We start from the raw sequence: 25,642 nt of genomic DNA, 5'->3' as shown, positions 1-25,642 counted from the left end.
AGGAGAGAATGAGCGTGACGGATTTAGACAGACATGAGGGATGAGGAAACGAGGAGGACAGAGTGTTTGAGATGAGAAGAAGAAAGAGGAGAGAGAGGAAGAGAAGAGAGAGAGAAGAGAGAAGAAGAAAGAGAAGAGGAAAAGAGAGGTAGAGAGGAGAGGAGAGAGAGAGAGAGAAGAGGTAGAGAGAGAGAAGAGAGAGAGAGAGAGAGGAGAGAGAGGTAGAGAGAGAGAAGAGAGGTAGAGAGAGAGAAGAGAGGTAAGAGGAGAGAAGAGAGAGGTAGAGAGAGAGAGAGAGAGAGGTAAGAGAGAGTAGAGAGAGAGAGAGGAGAAGAGAGGTAGAGAGAGAGAGAGATAGAGAGATGAGAGAGAGAAGAGAGGTGAGAGAGAGAGAGAGAGAAGAGAGGGAGAGAGAGAGAGAAGAGAGGTAGAGAGAGAGAGAGAGAGAATAGAGGTAGAGAGAGAGAGAGAATAGAGGTAGAGAGAGAGAAGAGAGGTAGAGAGAGAGAGATAGAGAAGAGAGATAGAGAAGAGAGGTAGAGAGAGAGAAGAGAGGTAGAGAGAGAGAGAAGAGAGGTAGAGAGAGAGAGAGAGAAGAGAGGTAGAGAGAGAGAGAGAGAGAGAGAGAAGAGAGGTAGAGAGAGAGAGATAGAGAAGAGAGGTAGAGAGAGAGAGAGAGAAGAGAGAGAGAGAGAGAGAGAGAAGAGAGGTAGAGAGAGAGAGAAGAGAGGTAGAGAGAGAGAGAGAAGAGAGGTAGAGAGAGAGAAGAGAGAGAGAAGAGAGGTAGAGAGAGAGAAGAGAGGTAGAGAGAGAGAGAAGAGAGGTAGAGAGGTAGAGAGAGAGAAGAGAGGTAGAGAGGTAGAGAGAGAGAGAAGAGAGGTAGAGAGAGAGAAGAGAGGTAGAGAGAGAGAAGAGAGAGAGAGAGAGAAGAGAGAGAGAGAGGTAGAGAGAGAGAGAGAGAGAAGAGAGAGAGAGAGAGAAGAGAGGTAGAGAGAGAGAGAAAGAGAAGAGAGGTAGAGAGAGAGAGAGAGAGAAGAGAGGTAGAGAGAGAGAAGAGAGGTAGAGAGAGAGGTAGAGAGAGAGAGAGAGAGAAGAGAGGTAGAGAGAGAGAGAGAGAGAAGAGAGGTAGAGAGAGAGAGAGAAGAGAGGTAGAGAGAGAGAGAGAGAAGAGAGGTAGAGAGAGAGAGAGAAGAGAGAGAGCGAAGAGAGGTAGAGAGAGAGAGAGAAGAGAGGTAGAGAGAGAGAGAGAAGAGAGGTAGAGAGAGAGAGAGAGAAGAGAGGTAGAGAGGTAGAGAGAGAGAAGAGAGGTAGAGAGAGAAGAGAGGTAGAGAGAGAAGAGAGGTAGAGAGAGAGAGAAGAGAGGTAGAGAGGTAGAGAGAGAAGAGAGGTAGAGAGAGAGAAGAGAGGTAGAGAGAGAGAAGAGAGGTAGAGAGAGAAGAGAGGTAGAGAGAGAGAAGAGAGGTAGAGAGAGAGAGAGAAGAGAGGTAGAGAGGTAGAGAGAGAGAAGAGAGGTAGAGAGAGAGAGAAGAGAGGTAGAGAGAGAGAGAGGGAGAGAAGAGAGGTAGAGAGAGAGAGAAGAGAGGTAGAGAGAGAGAGAGAGAGAGAAGAGAGGTAGAGAGAGAGAGAGAGAATAGAGGTTGAGAGAGAGAGAGAATAGAGGTAGAGAGAGAGAGAGATAGAGAAGAGAGGTAGAGAGAGAGAAGAGAGGTAGAGAGAGAGAGAAGAGGAGAGAGAGAGAGAGAAGAGAGGTAGAGAGAGAGAGAGAAGAGAGGTAGAGAGAGAGAGAGAGAAGAGAGGTAGAGAGAAGAGAGGTAGAGAGAGAGAGAGAGAATAGAGGTAGAGAGAGAGAGAGAGAGAAGAGAGGTAGAGAGAGAGAGAGAGAGAAGAGAGGGAGAGAGAGAGAGAAGAGAGGTAGAGAGAGAGAAGAGAGGTAGAGAGAGAGAGGAGAGGTAGAGAGAGAGAGAAGAGAGGTAGAGAGAGAGAAGAGAGGTAGAGAGGTAGAGAGAGAGAGAAGAGGTAGAGAGAGAGAAGAGAGGTAGAGAGAGAGAAGAGAGGTAGAGAGAGAGAAGAGAGGTAGAGAGAGAGAGAGAAGAGAGGTAGAGAGAGAAGAGAGGTAGAGAGAGAGAGGTAGAGAGAGAGAAGAGAGGTAGAGAGGTAGAGAGAGGAGGGAAGAGAGGTAGAGAGAGAGAAGAGAGGTAGAGAGAGAGAGGAGAGGTAGAGAGAGAGAAGAGAGGTAGAGAGGTAGAGAGAGAGAAGAGAGGTAGAGAGAGAGAAGAGAGAGAGAAACAGAGAGAGGTAGAGAGAGAGAGGTAGAGAGGTAGAGAGAGAGAAGAGAGGTAGAGAGGTAGAGAGAGAGAGAAGAGAGGTAGAGAGAGAGAAGAGAGAGAGAGAGAAACAGAGAGAGGTAGAGAGAGAGAGGTAGAGAGGTAGAGAGAGAGAAGAGAGGTAGAGAGAGAGAAGAGAGGTAGAGAGGTAGAGAGAGAGAAGAGAGAGAGAGAGAAACAGAGAGAGGTAGAGAGAGAGAGGTAGAGAGAGAGAAGAGAGGTAGAGAGAGAGAAGAGAGGTAGAGAGGTAGAGAGAGAGAAGAGAGAGAGAGAGAAACAGAGAGAGGTAGAGAGAGAGAGGTAGAGAGAGAAGAGAGGTAGAGAGGTAGAGAGAGAGAGAGAAGAGAGGTAGAGAGGTAGAGAGAGAGAAGAGAGAGAGAGAGGTAGAGAGAGAGAAGAGAGAGAGAGAGAGAGAGAGAGAGAGAGGTAGAGAGAGAGAGGTAGAGAGGTAGAGAGAGAGAGGTAGAGAGAGAGAAGAGAGAGAGAGGTAGAGAGGTAGAGAGAGAGTGTAACGATCGTCCTGGAAAGAAGGTGACTAAAACGCAGCGTTGTAAGTGTTCATTGTAATTTAATAAAATAACCTGAACACTGAAACAGCAAAAACAACAAAGAGAGTGAACGAAACGAAACAGTTCTGTCTGGTGCAACAACACAAAACAGAAAACAACTACCCACAAAACCCATGTGGGCAAGAGCTACCTAAGTATGGTTCTCAATCAGAGACAACAATAAAGAAGCTGCCTCTGATTGAGAACCACACCCGGCCAACCAACAAAGAAATACAAAACATAGAACACAGAACATAGAATGCCCACCCCAACTCACGCCCTGACCAAACCAGAATAGAGACATAAAAAGGATCTCTAAGGTCAGGGCATGACAGAGAGAGAAAAATATCCAAACACTCTTAGATAACTTTCTGGAGACCACATTCACTCACAGTAAAGAAGGCATCAATCTAGCAGTACAAAACATCAACTATATATTCAGGCAAACGGCAAAAGAAGCACAATTGAAATGATAAAAAACAAAAACAAAAAAGTTCACAGGTGACAACTTGTTTGAGGCAGATTGTAAATTATCCTCTTACCATGAACCTTAATCCTCTCTATCCGCTAAACCATGAACCCTTTATCCTCTCTATCCTCTAATCATGACCCTTTATCCTCTCTATCCTCTAGCTAACCATGACCCTTTATCCTCTCTATCCTCTAACCATGACCCTTTATCCTCTCTATCCTCGTAATCATGAACCCTTTATCTCTCTATCCTCTAACCATGACCCTTTATCCCTCTATCCTCTAATCATTGACCCTTCTCCTCTCTATCCTCTAGCATAAACCATGACCCTTTATTCTCTCTATCCTCTAGCTAACCATGACCCCTTTATCCTCTCTATCCTCTAACCATGACCCTTTATCCTCTCTAATTCCTCTAGCTAACCATGACCCTTTATCCTATCTATCATCTAACCATGACTCTTTATCCCCCATCCTCTAACCATGACCCTTTATCCTCCTATCCTCTAACCATGACCCTTATCCTCTCTATCCTCTAACCATGACCCTTTATCCTCTCTATCCTCTAACCATAACCCTTTATCCTATCTATCCTCTAACTATGACCCTTTATCCTCTCTATCCTCTAACCAGAACCCTTTATTCTCTCTATCCTCTAGCTAACCATGACCCTTTATCCTCTCTATCCTCTAACCATGACCCTTTATCCTCTCTATCCTCTAACCATGACCCTTTATCCTCTCTATCCTCTAGCTAACCATGACCCTTTATCCTCTCTATCCTCTAACCATGACCCTTTATCCTCTCTATCCTCTAACCATGACCCTTTATTCTCTCTATCCTCTAACAATGACCCTTTATTCTCTCTATCCTTTAACCATGACCCTTAATCCTCTCAATCCTCTAACCATGACCCTTAATCCTCTCTATCCTCTAACAATGACCCTTTATTCTTTCTATCCTCTAATCATAACCCTTTATCCTCTCTATCCTCTAACCATGACCCTTAATCCTCTATATCCTCTAACCATGACCCTTTATCCTCTCTATCCTCTAACTAATCATGACCCTTTATCCTCTTACCATGAACCTTAATCCACTCTATCCTCTAACCATGACCCTTTATCATCTCTATCCTCTAATCATGACCCTTTATCCTCTCTATCCTCTAACCATGACCCTTTATCCTCTCTATCCTCTAATAATGACCTTTTATCCTCTCTATCCTCTAGCTAACCATGACCCTTTATCCTCTCTATCCTCTAACCATGACCCTTTATCCTCTCTATCCTCTAATCATGACCCTTTATCCTCTCTATCCTCTAACCATGACCCTTTATCCTCTCTATCCTCTAATCATGACCCTTTCTCCTCTCTATCCTCTAGCTAACCATGACCCTTTATTCTCTCTATCCTCTAGTTAACCATGACCCTTTATCCTCTCTATCCTCTAACCATGACCCTTTATCCTCTCTATCCTCTAACCATGACCCTTTATCCTCTCTATCCTCTAACCATGACCCTTTATCCTCTCTATCCTCTAACCATGACCCTTTATCCTCTCTATCCTCTAACCATAACCCTTTATCCTCTCTATCCTCTAACGATGACCCTTTATTCTCTCTATCCTCTAACCATGACCCTTTATTCTCTCTATCCTCTAGCTAACCATGACCCTTTATCCTCTCTATCCTCTAACCATGACCCTTAATCCTCTATATCCTCTAACCATGACCCTTTATCCTCTCTATCCTCTAACTAATCATGACCCTTTATCCTCTTACCATGAACCTTAATCCTCTCTATCCTCTAACCATGACCCTTTATCCTCTCTATCCTCTAATCATGACCCTTTATCCTCTCTATCCTCTAGCTAACCATGACCCTTTATCCTCTCTATCCTCTAACCATGACCCTTTATCCTCTCTATCCTCTAATCATGACCCTTTATCCTCTCTATCCTCTAACCATGACCCTTTATCCTCTCTATCCTCTAATCATGACCCTTTCTCCTCTCTATCCTCTAGCTAACCATGACCCTTTATTCTCTCTATCCTCTAGCTAACCATGACCCTTTATCCTCTCTATCCTCTAACCATGACCCTTTATCCTCTCTATCCTCTAGCTAACCATGACCCTTTATCCTATCTATCCTCTAACCATGACTCTTTATCCCCCATCCTCTAACCATGACCCTTTATCCTCTCTATCCTCTAACCATGACCCTTTATCCTCTCTATCCTCTAACCATAACCCTTTATCCTATCTATCCTCTAACTATGACCCTTTATCCTCTCTATCCTCTAACCATGACCCTTTATTCTCTCTATCCTCTAGCTAACCATGACCCTTTATCCTCTCTATCCTCTAACCATGACCCTTTATCCTCTCTATCCTCTAACCATGACCCTTTATCCTCTCTATCCTCTAGCTAACCATGACCCTTTATCCTCTCTATCCTCTAACCATGACCCTTAATCCTCTCTATCCTCTAACCATGACCCTTTATTCTCTCTATCCTCTAACAATGACCCTTTATTCTCTCTATCCTTTAACCATGACCCTTAATCCTCTCAATCCTCTAACCATGACCCTTAATCCTCTCTATCCTCTAACAATGACCCTTTATTCTTTCTATCCTCTAATCATAACACTTTATCCTCTCTATCCTCTAACCATGACCCTTAATCCTCTATATCCTCTAACCATGACCCTTTATCCTCTCTATCCTCTAACTAATCATGACCCTTTATCCTCTTACCATGAACCTTAATCCACTCTATCCTCTAACCATGACCCTTTATCATCTCTATCCTCTAATCATGACCCTTTATCCTCTCTATCCTCTAACCATGACCCTTTATCCTCTCTATCCTCTAATAATGACCTTTTATCCTCTTTATCCTCTAGCTAACCATGACCCTTTATCCTCTCTATCCTCTAACCATGACCCTTTATCCTCTCTATCCTCTAATCATGACCCTTTATCCTCTCTATCCTCTAACCATGACCCTTTATCCTCTCTATCCTCTAATCATGACCCTTTCTCCTCTCTATCCTCTAGCTAACCATGACCCTTTATTCTCTCTATCCTCTAGTTAACCATGACCCTTTATCCTCTCTATCCTCTAACCATGACCCTTTATCCTCTCTATCCTCTAGCTAACCATGACCCTTTATCCTCTCTATCCTCTAACGATGACCCTTTATTCTCTCTATCCTCTAACCATGACCCTTTATCCTATCTATCCTCTAACCATGACTCTTTATCCCCCATCCTCTAACCATGACCCTTTATCCTCTCTATCCTCTAACCATGACCCTTTATCCTCTCTATCCTCTAACCATGACCCTTTATCCTCTCTATCCTCTAACCATAACCCTTTATCCTCTCTATCCTATAACGATGACCCTTTATCCTCTCTATCCTCTAACCATGACCCTTTATTCTCTCTATCCTCTAGCTAACCATGACCCTTTATCCTCTCTATCCTCTAATCATAACCATTTATCCTCTCTATCCTCTAACCATGACCCTTAATCCTCTCTATCCTCTAACCATGACCCTTTATCCTCTCTATCCTCTAACCATGACCCTTAATCCTCTCTATCCTCTAACCATGACCCTTTATCCTCTCTATCCTCTAACCATGACCCTTTATCCTCTCTATCCTCTAACCATGACCCTTTATCCTCTCTATCCTCTAACCATGACCCTTTATCCTCTCTATCCTCTAACCATGACCCTTTATCCTCTCTATCCTCTAGCTAACCATGACCCGTAATCCTCTCTATCCTCTAACCATGACCCTTTATCCTCTCTATCCTCTAGCTAACCATGACCCTTTATTCTCTCAATCCTCTAACCATGACCCTTTATTCTCTCTATCCTCTAACCATGACCCTTTATTCTCTCTATCCTCTAACCATGACCCTTTATCCTCTCTATCCTCTAACCATGACCCTTTATTCTCTCTATCCTCTAACCATGACCCTTTATCCTCTCTATCCTCTAGCTAACCATGACCCTTTATTCTCTCTATCCTCTAACCATGACCCTTTATTCTCTCTATCCTCTAATCATGACTCTTTATTCTCTCTATCCTCTAGCTAACCATGACCCTTTATTCTCTCTATCCTCTAACCATAACTCTTTATCCTCTCTATCCTCTAGCTAACCATGACCCTTTATCCTCTCTATCCTCTAGCTAACCATGACCCTTTATCCTCTCTATCCTCTAACCATGACCCTTTATTCTCTCTATCCTCTAGCTAACCATGACCCTTTATTCTCTCTATCCTCTAACAATGACCCTTTATTCTCTCTATCCTTTAACCATGATCCTTTATCCTCTCTATCCTCTAGCTAATCATGACCCTTTATTCTATCTATCCTCTAACCATGACCCTTTATCCTCTCTATCCTCTAACCATGACCCTTTATCCTCTCAATCCTCTAGCTAACCATGACCCTTTATTCTCTCTATCCTCTAACCATGACCCTTTATCCTCTCTATCCTCTAACCATGACCCTTTATCCTCTCTATCCTCTAGCTAACCATGACCCTTTATCCTCTCTATCCTCTAACCATTACCCTTTATTCTCTCTATCCTCTAGCTAACCATGACCCTTTATTCTCTCTATCCTCTAACCATGACTCTTTATCCTCTCTATCCTCTAGCTAACCATTACCCTTTATCCTCTCTATCCTCTAACCATGACCCTTTATCCTCTCAATCCTCTAGCTAACCATGACCCTTTATTCTCTCTATCCTCTAACCATGACCCTTTATCCTCTCTATCCTCTAACCATGACCCTTTATCCTCTCTATCCTCTAGCTAACCATGACCCTTTATCCTCTCTATCCTCTAACCATTACCCTTTATTCTCTCTATCCTCTAGCTAACCATGACCCTTTATTCTCTCTATCCTCTAACGATGACCCTTTATCCTCTCTATCCTCTAAACATGACCCTTTATTCTCTCTATCCTCTGGCTAACCATGACCCTTTATCCTCTCTATCCTCTAACCATGATCCTTTATCCTCTCTATCCTCTAACCATGACCCTTTATCCTCTCGCAAACTATGACCCAACCCCAGCCTATCAATTATCTTTACATAACCCAACACATCTGGTGTACACACTAGAGGTCGACCAATTAATCGGAATGGCTGTCACGTTCTGACCTTAGTTTCTTTTTATGTCTTTGTGTTAGGTTGGTCAGGGCGTGAGTTTGGGTGGGTAGTCTATGTTCTGTTTTCTGTGTTGTTGTATTTCTATGTCTGGCCTGATATGGTTCTCAATCAGAGGCAGCTGTCGATCGTTGTCTCTGATTGAGAATCATACTTAGGTAGCCTGTTTTCCCACTATGGGTTGTGGGTGTTTATTTTCTGTCTCGTGTCTGTTCACCTTGCAGAACTGTTTCGTTTTTTCTTATCGTTGTTATTTTGTGTGGTGTTCAGTTTGAAATTAAAATATGACGAACACTTACCACGCTGCATTTTGGTCCTCCTCTCCTTCCACCAACGAAAGCCGTTACAATGGCCGATTCATTAGGGCTGATTTCAAGTTTTCAGCCGATTACATTGCACTCCACGAGGAGACTGCGTGGCAGGCTGACTACCTGTTATGCGAGTGCAGCAAGGAGCCAAGGTAAGGTGCTAGCTAGCATTAAACTTATCTTATAAAAAACAATCAATCTTAACATAATCACTAGTTAACTACACATGATTGATGATATTACTAGTTTATCTAGCGTGTCCTGCGTTGCATATAATCGATGCAGTGCCTGTTAATTTATCATTGAATCACAGCCTACTTCACCAAATGGGTGATTTAACAAGCGCATTTGCGAAAAAATCACTGTCGTTGCACCAATGTGTACCAAACCATAAACATCAACGCCTTTCTTAAAATCAATACACAAGTATATATTTTTAAACCTGCATATTTAGTTAATATTGCCTGCTAACATGAATTTATTTTAATTAGGGAAATTGTGTCACTTCTCTTGCGTTCTGTGCAACAGAGTCAGGGTATATGCAGCAGTTTGGGCCGCCTGGCTCGTTGCGAACTGTGTGAAGACTATGTCTTCCTAACAAAGACAGCCAACTTCGCCAAACGGGGGATGATTTAACAAAAGCGCATTTGCGAAAAAAGCACAATCGTTTCACAAATATACCTAACCATAAACATCAATGCCTTTCTTAAAATCAATACACAGAAGTATATATTTTTTTAAATCTGCATATTTAGTTAAAAGAAAATCATGTTAGCAGGCAAAATTAACTAGGGAAATTGTGTCACTTCTCTTGCGTTCATTGCACACAGAGTCAGGGTATATGTAACAGTTTGGGCCGCCTGGCTCGTTGCGAACTAATTTCCCAGAATTTTACATAATTATGACATAACATTGAAGGTTGTGCAATGTAACAGGAATATTTTGACTTATGGATGCCACCCGTTAGATAAAATACGGAACGGTCCCGTATTTCACTGAAAAAATAAACGTTTTGTTTTCGAAATGATAGTTTCCGTATTTGACCATATTAATGCCTTAAGGCTCGTATTTCTGTGTGTTATTATATTATAATTAAGTCTATGATTTGATAGAGCAGTCTGACTGAGCGGTGGTAGGCAGCAGCAGGCTCGTAAGCATTCATTCAAACAGCACTTTCCTGCGTTTGCCAGCAGCTCTTCACTGTGCTTCAAGCATTGCGCTGTTTATGACTTCAAGCCTATCAACTCCCGAGATTAGGCTGGCAATACTAAAGTACCAATTAGAACATCCAATAGTCAAAGGTATATGAAATACAAATGGTATAGAGAAAAATAGTCCGATAATAACTACAACCTAAAACTTCTTACCTGGGAATATTGAAGACTCATGTTAAAAGGAACCACCAGCTTTCATATGTTCTGAGCAAGGAACTTAAACATTAGCTTTTTTACATGGAACATATTGCACTTTTACTTTCTTCTCCAACACTTTGTTTTTGCATTATTTAAAACAAATTGAACATGTTTCATTATTTATTTGAGACTAAATAGATGTTATTTATGTATTATATTAAGTTAAAATAAAAATGTTCATTGTTCATTCAGTATTGTTGTAATTGTCATTATTACAAATATATATATAAAAATTGTCCGATTAATCAGTATCGGCTTTTTTTGGTCCTCCAATAATCGGTATCGGTATCAGCGTTGAAAAATAATAATCGGTCGACCTCTAGTACACACAACTAAGTGTTCCGTATTTCCTTCCTTGTTGCCTACTGACTGACTCCCTAAAGTTCTGTTATAAAACCTGAGCTTTGACCTATCTTCACTGATTGGTTGAGCCATAGGCTAACACGTTAGCAGACTGCAAAGGACTGAAACATTGCTCTTTCTTCCCAATGGAACAGCAGATTAGACTGTGTGTATGTGTGTGTGTGTGTGTGTGTGTGTGTGTGTGTGTGTGTGTGCGTGTCTCACCCTCCCAGGCCTGTTCAGAGCGGTCGGGGGTGTTGCAGTAGCCATAAGCCTCAGCGATAGGGTCTGGTTCAGGAGCCTCTGTGTTGGGGACAGGGATCACTCTCTTCCTGCTCTTCCCTTGGCCCTGGCCTTGACCCTGACCCTGGGGGGGCCGCTCCTCACCCATGGGCGTAGTGGGGATTAGGTGGACTGGAGAGAGAGGAGGGGGGGGGGAGTATAAACATTTTCAAATTACTTTAACTTCTTATAGGCAGGTGGGACGGTAGCGTCCCACCTGGCCAACATCCGGTGAAATTGCAGAGCGCGGAATTCAAACTACAGAATTATAAATATTTAACTTTCATAAAATCACAAGTGTAATACATCAAAATAAAGCTTAACTTCTTGTTAATCCAGCCGCTGTGTCAGATTTCAAAAAGGTTTTACGGCGAAAGCACACCATGCAATTATTTGAGGACAGCGCCCCGCATACAAAAGCATATTTCAACCAGGCAGGTGCGCCACGAAAGTCAGAAATAGCGATATAAGATCACCTTTGATGATCTTCTTCTGTTGGCACTCCAAAAGGTCCCAGGTACATCACAAATGGTCCTTTTGTTCCATAACTCAAAACTCAGTTTAGCTGGCGCGCTTCAGTCAATAATCCACCCAGTTTCCGTCCACCAAAATGCATACAAAATGAATCCCAAACGTTACTAATAAACTTTTCCAAACAAGTCAAACAACGTTTATAATCAAACCTTAGGTACCCTAATACGTAAATAAATGATCAAATTTAAGACGGAGAATCGTTATTGTCTTTACCGGAGAAAAATACCAAAGAACGCGCTCTCGTCCACGCGCTTGGAAACACTACAGCCAAAATGGAAGCCGCCTAGAAAAACTACAATTTCTGGCAATTTTTTCCAAAAACCAGCTATTTCTAAAGACTGTTGACATCTAGTGGAAGGCCTAGGAACTGCAATATGAGAGGATTTCGCCTACCATATCAGTTCTGTTATACTCACAGACATAATTTTAACAGTTTTAGAAACTTTCGAGGGTTTTCTATCCAAATCTACCAATTATATGCCTATCCTAGCTTCTGGGCCTGAGTAACAGGCAGTTTACTTTGGGCACGCTTTTCATCCGGACATGAAAATACTGCCCCCTACCCAAGAGAGGTTAATGGGTCAACTCCTCAATGTTTGACAGATTGTGAGGGAGAGAGACTGAATGAAATAGCAGAGAATGAAGGATTGAGTGAGAGAAAGAGAGCGAGAGAGAAGTATAGCGAGAGCATGTTCCCAGCCTCAGCCCAACCTCCTCCTCAGTCCAGCCTCAGCCATTCATGTCTCCAGCTTCAGCCCAGCCTCAGCCCAGCCTCCCCTCAGCCCAGCCTCAGCCCATCATGTCCCCAGCCTCCTCCTCAGCCCAGCCTCAGCATATCATGTCCCCAGCCTCCTCCTCAGCCCAGCCCAGCCCCAGCCAATCATGTCCCCAGCCTCCTCCTCAGCCCAGCCTCAGCCAATCATGTCCCCAGCCTCCTCCTCAGCCCAGCCTCAGCCAATCATGTCCCCAGCCTCCTCCTCAGCCCAGCCTCAGCCCATCATGTCCCCAGCCTCCTCCTCAGCCCAGCCTCAGCCAATCATGTCCCCAGCCTCCTCCTGAGTCCAACCTCAGCGCCGGCCCAGCCTCCCCTTCAGCCCAGTCTCAGCGCCGGCCCAGCCTCCCCCCAGCTTCAGCCAAACCTCAGCCCAGTTCATCTACATGTAAACAGCAGTAGAACCCTGTACAGAGTCCCTCACCAATAACCCAGGGTTGCCTTGACAACCATTGACCTGTGACCCCAAGGCCAGGCGGCCCAATGGGAGAGAGCGGTGTGGGAACCACTGCAGTCCCATTCAGAAACACAGGATCCTGGGAAGAAGTTGAAACGCAATGCCCTCCTGACAATACTCACTACCCCGCACACACATAGACACACACACTTACCTCAGAAACCCTGGTTGTCCTGAAGCCCGGCAGTGGAGTAGGTAAATATTACATATCTTTGCAAAGAGAGACAGAGCAAGACACTTTCTAACTATAAAAGGAGAGAGGCCCTTTCATTCCTATGACAACCTTTAAATCAACTAGCCTAAATAGAAGCCACACTATCTTAAAGTGAGGGCATCCATATTAACCCCAACCAGTACATTCCATCTCCCGGATACAGCAACCCCTCAGAGTGGAAACAGGAAAGACATTTGAAGCTATAAAAACAGTGTAACCATGACAACGAAAAATAGACGTGTTGAATTGCACTACCGTTCAAAAGTTTGGGGTCACTTAGAAATGTCCTTGTTTTTGAAAGAAAAGCACATTTTCTGTCCATTAAAATAACATCAAATTGATTAGAAATACAGTGTAGACATTGTTAATGTTGTAAATGACTATTGTAGCTGGAAACGGCTAATTTTTAATGGAATATCTACATAGACGTACAGAGGCCCATTATCAGCAACCATCACTCCTGTGTTCCAATGGCATGTTGTGTGTTAGCTAATCCAAGTTTATCATTTTAAAAGGCTAACTGATCATTAGAAAACCCTTTTGCAATTATGTTAGCACAGCTGAAAACTGTTGTTCTGCTTAAAGAAGCAATAAAACTCACCTTCTTTAGACTAGTTGAGTACCTGGAGCATCAGCATTTGTGGGTTCGATTACAGGCTCAAAATGGCCAGAAACAAAGACCTTTATTCTGAAACTCGTCAGTCTATTCTTGTTCTGAGAAATGAAGGCACCAGTCTCAATGTTAACAGTGAAGAGCCGACTCCGGGATGTTGCAAAGAAAAACCTCACGGGTTAGCATCCGTATAGACTCACTGGTCAGTTAGCATCAGTATATATAGTCAGTTAGCATCCGTATAGACTCACTGGTCAGTTAGCATCAGTATATATAGTCAGTTAGCATCCGTATAGACTCACTGGTCAGTTAGTATCAGTTTATATAGTCAGTTAGCATCCGTATAGACTCACTGGTCAGTTAGCATCAGTATATATAGTCAGTTAGCATCCGTATAAACTCACTGGTCAGTTAGCAACAGTATATATAGTCAGTTAGCATCAGTATAGATGGTCAGTTAGCATCAGTATAGACTCACCGGTCAGTTAGTATCAGTATAGACTCACCGGTCAGTTAGCATCAGTATAGACTCACCAGTCAGTTAGCATCAGTATAGACTCACCGGTTAGTTAGCATCAGTATAGACCTACCGGTCAGTTAGCATCAGTATAGACTCACCGGTCAGTTAGCATCAGTATAGACTCACCGGTCAGTTAGTATCAGTATAGACTCACCGGTCAGTTAGTATCATTATAGACTCACCGGTCAGTTAGCATCAGTATAGACTCACCGGTCAGTTAACATCAGTATAGACTCACCGGTCAGTTAGTATAGACTCACCGGTCAGTTAGCATCAGTATAGACTCACCGGTCAGTTAGCATCAGTATAGACCTACCGGTCAGTTAGCATCAGTATAGACTCACCGGTCAGTTAGTATCAGTATAGACTCACCGGTCAGTTAGCATCAGTATAGACTCACCGGTCAGTTAGTATCAGTATAGACTCACCGGTCAGTTAGCATCAGTATAGACTCACCAGTCAGTTAGCATCAGTATAGACTCACCGGTTAGTTAGCATCAGTATAGACCTACCGGTCAGTTAGCATCAGTATAGACTCACCGGTCAGTTAGCATCAGTATAGACTCACCGGTCAGTTAGTATCAGTATAGACTCACCGGTCAGTTAGTATCATTATAGACTCACCGGTCAGTTAGCATCAGTATAGACTCACCGGTCAGTTAACATCAGTATAGACTCACCGGTCAGTTAGTATAGACTCACCGGTCAGTTAGCATCAGTATAGACTCACCGGTCAGTTAGCATCAGTATAGACCTACCGGTCAGTTAGCATCAGTATAGACTCACCGGTCAGTTAGTATCAGTATAGACTCACCGGTCAGTTAGCATCAGTATAGACTCACCGGTCAGTTAGTATCAGTATAGACTCACCGGTCAGTTAGCATCAGTATAGACTCACCGGTCAGTTAGCATCAGTATAGACTCACCGGTTAGTTAGCATCAGTATAGACTCACCGGTCAGTTAGTATAGACTCACCGGTCAGTTAGCATCAGTATAGACTCACCGGTCAGTTAGTATCAGTATAGACTCACCGGTCAGTTAGTATCAGTATAGACTCACCGGTCAGTTAGTATCAGTATAGACTCACCGGTCAGTTAGCATCAGTATAGACTCACCGGTCAGTTAACATCAGTATAGACTCACCGGTCAGTTAGTATAGACTCACCGGTCAGTTAGTATCAGTATAGACTCACCGTTCAGTTAGCATCAGTATAGACTCACCGGTCAGTTAGCATCAGTATAGACTCACCGGTGACGAGGGAAAGGGGGAGGAAGTGTATTCTGAGATCTGCTCACTGGGTAGAGGGGAAGACACACACTGGAACCCATTCACTGAACTGGTCCTTTCTCCCCGCACACACATGGGGCCATGGGTCTGCGCACTAGGCAGACCCATGGCCCCATTACAGGCCTGCTCATTGCCCTGGTCTGCCACAGTCGCCCATACAAAGGGCCTTTTGTAACGGACTGCCCACACTATGTAAGAGCACACATACTGAAGAAACACGCAAGCCACACAAGCCCAGGGCATCAACGCCAACTCACACACCCGCAAACACACAGAGTTGTGTACAAGCTTGGAGCATGAACACACACCCAAACACATACACACACAGGGTACCAAAGCAACACACATGCAAGCCTACAGTACATACACGACATCAGGGGCCAGGTATAAGTAACAACTAGCTAGCCTTAAGAAACGTACATAAAGAAACGTACAGCAGGGCCAGTAATTAGGGTAATTAACTGTATGCATTGGCTGAGAGTTGAAAAGGGTGAGCCTATTACACTGGTGAGAGCTTCCTTCCAGCCTTACACCTCAGTGTTTTACACCGCCTGTACTGTGGTAAAGAGTCAGCTGCTACAGTAAACCTTAAACACACAGGATGGACTGTGAATGACCTTCCTCCTCTTCCTCCCCTCCATCTCTCCCACCAGAGAAATAAAACAGGGCCATTTCCAAATGGTGAGGGATAGAGAAATAGGAAGGGAGAGAAAGAGGGAGAAAGGTATCGAGAATAAACATAATGTGTGGCCTTGGCAGGCAAAGCCATCCATCCTGGAGAAGAGTAGCATCCTAATGCTCAACCCACACATTTAATTAAGCCCCAGTGTTAGTGATACCGTGCTAAAACAACACCAGATGTACTGTAATTAGGGGGTGGGTATCATTTTAAGATAGCTAGGTGGCACCACCACATCTCAGTCATAGTCAGTATCAGCAAAATCAGTGCTAGTGCAGGTGTTAGTTCACAAACTGCAATTCCTCTCAGCCTACTAGACGTGGACTGCCTGCATTTCAAATTAACATTATAAAACTTACTTTTATAATACCACACACCACTGCCCCGACAAACACCACACACTACTGCCACGACGAACACCACAAACTACTGCCACGACCAACACCACACACTACTGCCACGACCAATACCACACACTACTGACACGACCAACACCACACACTACTGCCACGACCAACACCACACACTACTGCCATGACCAACACCACACACTACTGACACGACCAACACCACACACTACTGACACGACCAACACCACACCACTGCCACAACCAATATCACACACTCTGCCACGACCAATATCACACACTACTGCCACGACCAATACCACACCACTGCCACGACCAATACCACACACCACTGCCACGACCAATACCACTGCCACGACATATACCACACACTACTGCCACAACCAATACCACACACTACTGCCACGACCAATGCCACACACTCCTGCTACGACAAATCCCACACACTACTGCCACAACCAATACCACACACTACTGACACGACCAACACCACGACCAATACCACACACTACTGACACGACTAATACCACACACTACTGACACGACCAACACCACGACCAATACCACACACTACTGCCACGACCAATACCACACACTACTGACACGACCAACACCACGACCAATACCACACACTACTGACACGACTAATACCACACACTACTGACACAACCAACACCACACACTACTGACACGACCAACACCACACACTACTGACACGACCAATATCACACACTACCGCCACAACCAATATCACACACTACCGCCACAACCAATACCACACACTACTGCCACGACCAACACCACACACTACTGCCACAACCAATATCACATACTACTGACATAACCAATACCACACACTACTGCCATAACCAATACCACACACTACTGCCACGGCCAATACCACACACTACTGCCACGACCAATACCACACACTACTGCCACGACAAATATCACACACTACCGCCACAATCAATATCACACACTACCGCCACAACCAATACCACACTACTGCCATGACCAAAACTACACACCAACACCACTGCCACGACCAAAACCACACAACACTGCCACGACCAATATCACACACCACTGACACGACCAACACCACTGCCACGACCAACACCACACACTACTACCATGACCAACACCACACACTACTGCCACGACTAACACCACACACTACTGCCACGACCAACACCACACACTACTGCCACGACCAACACCACACACCACTAACACAACCAATACCACACACTACTACCACGACTAATACCACACACTGAAGCCACAACCAACACCACTGCCATGACCAATACCACACATTACTGCCACGACTAATACCACACACTACTGCCACGACTAACACCACACACTACTGCCACGACCAATACCACACACTACTGCCACGACCAACACCACACACTACTGCCACGACTAACACCACACACTACTGCCACGACCAACACCACACACTACTGCCACGACCAACACCACACACTACAGCCACAACCAACACCACACACTACTGCCACAACCAACACCACACACTACTGCCACGACCAACACCACACTACTGCCATGACCAATACCACACACCAACACCACGACCAACACCACACACTACTGACACGACCAATATCACACACCACTGACACGACCAACACCACTGCCACGACCAACACCACTGCCACGACCAATACCACACACTACTGCCACGACTAACACCACACACTACTGCCACGACCAATACCACACACCACTGCCACGACTAATAACAAACACTACTGCCACGACTAACACCACACACCACTGCCACGACCAATTCCACACACTACTGCCATGACTAATACCACACACTACTGCCACGACCAACACACTACTGCCACGACTAATACCACACATTACTGCCACGACTAATACCACACACTACTGCCACGACCAATATCACACACCACAACCACGATCAACAATACACACTACTGCCACGACCAACACCACACGCTACTGCCACGACCAACACCACACACTACTGCCACGACTAATACCACGACCAATATCACACACCACTGCCACGACCTTTACCACACACTACTGCCACGACCAACACCACACACTACAGCCACAACCAACACCACACACTACTGCCACGACCAACACCACACTACTGCCATGACCAATACCACACACCAACACCACGACCAACACCACACACTACTGACACGACCAATATCACACACCACTGACACGACCAACACCACTGCCACGACCAACACCACACACTACTGCCACGACCAATACCACACAATACTGCCACGACTAACACCACACACTACTGCCACGACCAACACCACACACCACTGCCACGTCCAATACCACACTACTGCCATGACCAATTCCACACACTACTGCCATGACTAATACCACACACTACTGCCACGACCAACACACTACTGCCACGACTAATACCACACACTACTGCCACGACTAATACCACACACTAAAACCACGACCAACACCACTGCCACGACCAATACCACACACTACTGCCTCGACTAATACCACACACTACTGCCACAACCAATATCTCACACCACTGCCACGACCAATACCACACACTACTGACACGACCAACGCCACACACTACTGCCACGACCAACACCACTGACATGACCAATATCACACACTACTGCCACGACCAATACCAGACACTACTGCCACGACGAACACCACACACTACTGCCACGACGAACACCACACACTACTGCCACGACCAATACCACACACCACTGCCACGACTAATAACAAACACTACTGCCACGACCAACACCACTGCCACCACTGCCACAACCAACACCACTGCCACGACCAATACCAGACACTACTGCCACGACGAACACCACACACTACTGCCACGACGAACACCACACACTACTGCCACGACCAATACCACACACCACTGCCACGACTAATAACAAACACTACTGCCACGACCAACACCACTGCCACCACTGCCACAACCAACACCACTGCCACGACTAATACCACACACTACTGCCACGAACAATATCACACACCACTGCCACAACCAATACCACACACTACTGCCACAACCAACACCACTGCCATGACCAATACCACACACTACTGCCACGACTAATACCACACACTACTGCCACGATCAACACCACTGCCACGACCAATACCACACACTACTGCCACAACTAATAGCACACACTACTGCCACAACTAATACCACCCACTACTGACACGAGCAACGCCACACACTACTGCCACGACTAATACCACACACTACTGCCACAACTAATACCACACACTACTGCCACGACCAATATCACACACCACTGCCACGACTAATACCACACACTACTGCCACGACCAACACCAATGCCACAACCAATACCACACACTACTGCCATGACTAATACCACACACTACTGCCACGACCAACACCACACACTACTGCCACGACTAACACCACACACTACTGCCATGACCAATACCACACACTACTGCCACGACTAACACCACACACTACTGCCACGACTAACACCACACACTACTGCCACAACCAATAACACACACTAATGCCATGACCAATGCCACACACCACTGCCACGACTAATACCACACACTACTGCCACGACCAACACCAATGCCACAACCAATACCACACACTACTGCCATGACTAATACCACACACTACTGCCACGACCAACACCACACACTACTGCCACGACTAACACCACACACTACTGCCATGACCAATACCACACACTACTGCCACGACTAACACCACACACTACTGCCACGACTAACACCACACACTACTGCCACGACGAACACCACACACTAATGCCATGACCAATGCCACACACTACTGCCACAACTAATACCACACACTACTGCCACAACCAACACCACACACTACTGCCATGACCAATATCACACAACACTGCCACGACCAATACCACCAATACCACATACTTTCCTATATTCCTGTATATATACTTTCTTATATTCCTGTATCTATACTTTCCTATATTCCTGTATCTATACTTTCCTTTATTTCTGTATCTATACTTTCCTATATTCCTGTATCTATACTTTCCTTTATTTCTGTATCTATACTTTCCTATATTCCTGTATCTATACTTTCCTATATTCCTGTGTCTATACTTTCCTGTATCTATACTTTCCTATATTCCTGTATCTATACTTTCCTTTATTTCTGTATCTATACTTTCCTATATTCCTGTATCTATACTTTCCTATATTCCTGTGTCTATACTTTCCTGTATCTATACTTTCCTATATTCCTGTATCTATACTTTCCTTTATTTCTGTATCTATACTTTCCTATATTCCTGTATCTATACTTTCCTATATTCCTGTAGTCTATACTTTCCTATATTCCTGTAGTCTATACTTTCCTATATTCCTGTATCTATACTTTCCTTTATTTCTGTATCTATACTTTCCTATATTCCTGTAGTCTATACTTTCCTATATTCCTGTACCTATACTTTCCTTTATTTCTGTATCTATACTTTCCTATATTCCTGGATCTATACTTTCCTATATTCCTGTAGTCTATACTTTCCTATATTCCTGTGTCTATACTTTCCTGTATCTATACTTTCCTATATTCCTGTATCTATACTTTCCTTTATTTCTGTATCTATACTTTCCTATATTCCTGTATCTATACTTTCCTATATTCCTGTATCTATACTTTCCTATATTCCTGTAGTCTATACTTTCCTATATTCCTGTAGTCCATACTTTCCTGTATCTATACTTTCCTATATTCCTGTATCTATACTTTCCTATATTCCTGTAGTCTATACTTTCCTATATTCCTGTAGTCTATACTTTCCTGTATCTATACTTTCCTATATTCCTGTATCTATACTTTCCTTTATTTCTGTATCTATACTTTCCTATATTCCTGTATCTATACTTTCCTATATTCCTGTAGTCTATACTTTCCTATATTCCTGTATCTATACTTTCCTATATTCCTGTAGTCTATACTTTCCTATATTCCTGTGTCTATACTTTCCTATATTCCTGTGTCTATACTTTCCTGTATTCCTGTATCTATACTTTCCTATATTCCTGTAGTCTATACTTTCCTATATTCCTGTGTCTATACTTTCCTATATTCCTGTGTCTATACTTTCCTGTATTCCTGTATCTATACTTTCCTATATTCCTGTAGTCTATACTTTCCTATATTCCTGTAGTCTATACTTTCCTATATTCCTGTATCTATACTTTCCTATATTCCTGTAGTCTATACTTTCCTATATTCCTGTGTCTATACTTTCCTATATTCCTGTAGTCTATACTTTCCTATATTCCTGTATCTATACTTTCCTATATTCCTGTAGTCTATACTTTCCTATATTCCTGTGTCTATACTTTCCTATATTCCTGTAGTCTATACTTTCCTATATTCCTGTGTCTATACTTTCCTGTATCTATACTTTCCTATATTCCTGTATCTATACTTTCCTATATCACTGCTGATGTTATCGCGTCCCCCTCTCTCCATGACTTTATCTCCTCTTCCATTCCCTCTCCTGTCGTCTCTCTCTTTCGTCTCTCCTTTCCTCTCTTCTATCTCTCTCTCCAGCTGTTTTTGTTCCCCTCCTTCTCCATCCTCTGTTCCGCTATGCCTCACACCTCTCTTCCCGTGGGACTCCCGGCCGCTTGTCAAACAGTTGTCATGGTGACCCCTGTCCAGGCAGTGTCAGAGTCACGGCAAACCATCTGTCATCGCCTGTCTGGATCACACACCATAATCAATCAGGTTTCAGAAAACAAATTGAAAGCCATGCTTCAATACACTGGCTTGTTTCCCCAACGGAGGGAGTGAGTCAGGGAAGGCAGGAGGAAGAGGAAAAGTGAGAGAAGAAGCATAAGAAAGAACAGACCAAAACAGAAAGATAAGAGTCAGAGACTAAAATAGAAAAAGAGAGAGATGAGAGGGAGGAAAAGTGGAGGAGAAAGAGGGATGACAATTAATGAAGTGCTGGTGTCCCACTGGGCCTCCCCCTGGCTCCTTGGCTGTACTAGAGGATAATGACCTGCAGGCTGATGAATAACTTATGACAGCCTCTCTCCAACACACAGACAACCTACAGATCACATGACAGGGAAGGAGAGGACGCGAACACAGACCATACTTTGATTACGTAAATATCATGTTCTCCTCAAGTGATTGACAACTACATCAAGAGTCAAGACACATGCTCAATGACAAAGTAAGCGACCCGTACGAGCCTAGCATATGCATGTGTGGTGTACACACACACACACACACACACACACACACACACACACACACACACACACACACACACACACACACACACACACACACACACACACACACACACACACACTATGGTAACAATTACAGTGGGATTTAATGTTTTATTGCCTTTTGTTTTTGCTAAAGGAGAAGATTGGAGGGCAGGAGCGGAGAATGGTTGTAAGTAGTGGCATTAAAGTTACTTCAGCCTACAATCCCCCTCAGACAGACACATCTGCCTTTGAGGGAGAGAGAGATGGCAGCAGGGTCCCAGAGTTCACACATTCTCAATGCAGTTAAGACACACACTCAGTCACAGAATTCATATCTCTTCTGGTGTCTGTAAAGACTTGAGGGAAGAGAGCATGGTACAGAGTGAGAGAGAAAGGTATGCACTGCACTGCATATTTCACATATATGTTATAATATGAGTTTACATATTGAACCTGTGTAGCTGTATTGTACTATATGGCCACAGTTCAAAAAGTAATACGGGGGAAGGAGCCTAAAAGAGGCGTTGAGAAGGAGCCGGGGGGATTTTCTGGCAAATGCACAGCCCAAAACGCTATCTCTGCAGCACTGGGTTGCACAGTAATCCTGTGTGTGTGTGTGTGTGTGTGTGTGTGTGTGTGTGTGTGTGTGTGTGTGTGTGTGTGTGTGTGTGTGTGTGTGTGTGTGTGTGTGTGTGTGTGTGAGGGAGGGAGAGCAAGATGGATATTGAGTCCGTATTTGAGCTGATAATACATGTTTGTCCAGGCAAGAACTAATCCTAGTGAAAAACACTTCATCACAGTCTGATATGGGTTTCAGGAACCCAGAATAATTAACATAATCTGGGACTAGGATTTTTCCACCAAATATGGATGTTACTTTTGCAGCTCAATAATATCCTCCAGTCTAGCCTACATTTGAATTATATTATTTTCACATAACAGCTAAAGAACTCTTCTTCCCATCCACCGACAGTAAGAGTCTTCCGTATCTAATCGACAGGGCCGGTTTCCTTGTATTCACTGGCATCGAGGACACTGTGTCTGGACTATGCACAGGGGAGATGGTGTACAATGACCTAACGGTGGCGGAGGCCATTTTCTACCGGCAGCGCCTGCCATTCCACAGCAGACACGTTATAGGAAGAACACTTAAGAGTATCTCAGGGAATCATAGTGGATAGGTCTAGTCTACATAGAGAATGTCTCTAGAGGACCTGTCTTTGTTTCCATGTCACTGGGTCCCTTGGAGAACAAAACACAAGTGGCCAGATATAATACACACACACCACGTGATCATACACAAACACACCTGGATATACACACCAAGCACTCGTACACAAATTACAACCACACATAATGGCAGAGGTAGAGACAGTACACAAACTTACAGAATTGGAGGCTGAGGCTCACGATGGCCAGCACTGCCCCCACCACCACCAGGAGGATGAAGAGGTTTCTAGCCAGCATCCTGACATGTGATTGGTCCGTCTCCCTGTCAGTCAGCCACCCACACCTTGCCCCATTCCTGCTGTCTAAATAGACACAACAAAGACAAGCAACATTATGAAACAAACATGTCTATAACAGGCCTCTAAACCATTAGAAGAAATAGAAAAACGTTGCTGCACACAACGGCAAACAAGTTTGTACCATTTTCCACTATACATCCTGCCTTCTATGAATAGACCTATGAGAGAGCATGGATCTAGGAACAATCAGGGAGGGAAAGGAAGAACATGTAAAAAACCTACCATTTACGTCAGTTATACACAACGCAACCCTGCTATTAGACAGACTAAAAATAAGAGCATGGTGAGGTGAGGTAAAAGGGTGCCTCAATCAGAATCCTCAATCACCTCCCCTCAGAAATTGCCTACATGACTGAGATGTTCTCTCAAGTCATGTTCATTATAAGGTTTATATTTGGACATAGGGAGTTCAAAACGTGGTAAACTAAACTGTCTCCAAACTCTTTTTGCTTTTCAATGTATAAATGTTTTATATGTAACCAGTCTGCCTGTACAGTATCTTAACGTGGTGAAACTCTTCTGTAGAACTGCTGCATTGTAGTAGGCTACTCGCGAGGAGATACTATTTCATAATGATTGCACTAATTAAAACAATGTTGACGCATTGTGCCAGTTTGTCTGTTCGCCTCGGCTACAATGCTATGCTGACCAGCTGCAAGGGAAGGGATTATTTGGTAGCTAGCGAACTGGCTAACTGTAGCTAGATAATCTTGTTATAGCTAACACATGCACTATAGTAGCGTCTAGATTTCTGCATCAATACTACCGGTATAACAGTTAAAGTTACAGCTTGTAAAGCTAAATATGCGCTAATAAACTTGTATTTTTTTCGCTGAATCTACCTTAATAACGTCGTTATTACAAAACGCCAAGCCTTCGTTTACAATGTACCTATTCAAGACAAAATCGTGGGAACACGCCAAGCAGCTAAACTGACTAACTAACATATTGTTTGCTGGTCGTTTATCTCGGATAATTTTACCTGGTAGTCTCAATCAGAAGTTGAATCCACCCAGCGCCGTGCTGGCTTGTACTCTTCTAGACTCCCTCGCGATGTGCTGTCGTGCTGGCTGTCCTGCGTCCTGCCGGCTGACTCCACCGTGCTGTTCTAGCCTCCTATTCCAGGTTTCTGATGCAACTGAAATGTAATGGCTCGCTGCGCCGTCTCCCGGAAAACCTTCGCAATGCATTCGATTGCATCCTTCTTTTGTCTTGCATTTCCACAATTCTGGTGTGAGACGTGGAGGACCATCAGGTTAACCTGTCATCAACATTATTCTATGGCGATCAACCGATATGATGTTGTGATTTAAAAAAAGTTACACGATTGCATCAACATAGGAATCATTTTGCAGAGAAACAGCTTGATCGTTCATTTTTCAGCCACATGCATCTACTTATACTAGTCCTAAAAATCAGTCAATGATTTTGATGATGATGATGATGATGA

General features: G+C 44.0%; 1 protein-coding gene across 1 annotated transcript in view; it reads right to left on the bottom strand.

Annotated features, from left to right (window-relative positions):
* Nucleotides 1–25,303, bottom strand: part of LOC120028429 (2-phosphoxylose phosphatase 1-like) — a 34,944-nt gene extending 9,641 nt beyond the window's left edge. Inside the window, exons 1-4 of the mRNA XM_038973649.1 lie at nt 25,175–25,303; nt 24,052–24,195; nt 10,819–11,016; nt 8,466–8,479 (exon numbers count right to left, since the gene is read on the bottom strand). Of these exons, the coding sequence (XP_038829577.1) occupies nt 8,466–8,479; nt 10,819–11,016; nt 24,052–24,130 (291 nt within the window). The 5' untranslated portion in view covers nt 24,131–24,195; nt 25,175–25,303. The remainder of the gene's footprint in view (nt 1–8,465; nt 8,480–10,818; nt 11,017–24,051; nt 24,196–25,174) is intronic.
* Between the last annotated feature and the right edge of the window lie 339 nt (nt 25,304–25,642).

The sequence above is a fragment of the Salvelinus namaycush genome, chromosome 34 (genome assembly GCF_016432855.1).
Source record: "Salvelinus namaycush isolate Seneca chromosome 34, SaNama_1.0, whole genome shotgun sequence".
Classification (NCBI taxonomy): domain Eukaryota; kingdom Metazoa; phylum Chordata; class Actinopteri; order Salmoniformes; family Salmonidae; genus Salvelinus; species Salvelinus namaycush.
This window is presented reverse-complemented; position numbering and strand designations above follow the sequence as displayed.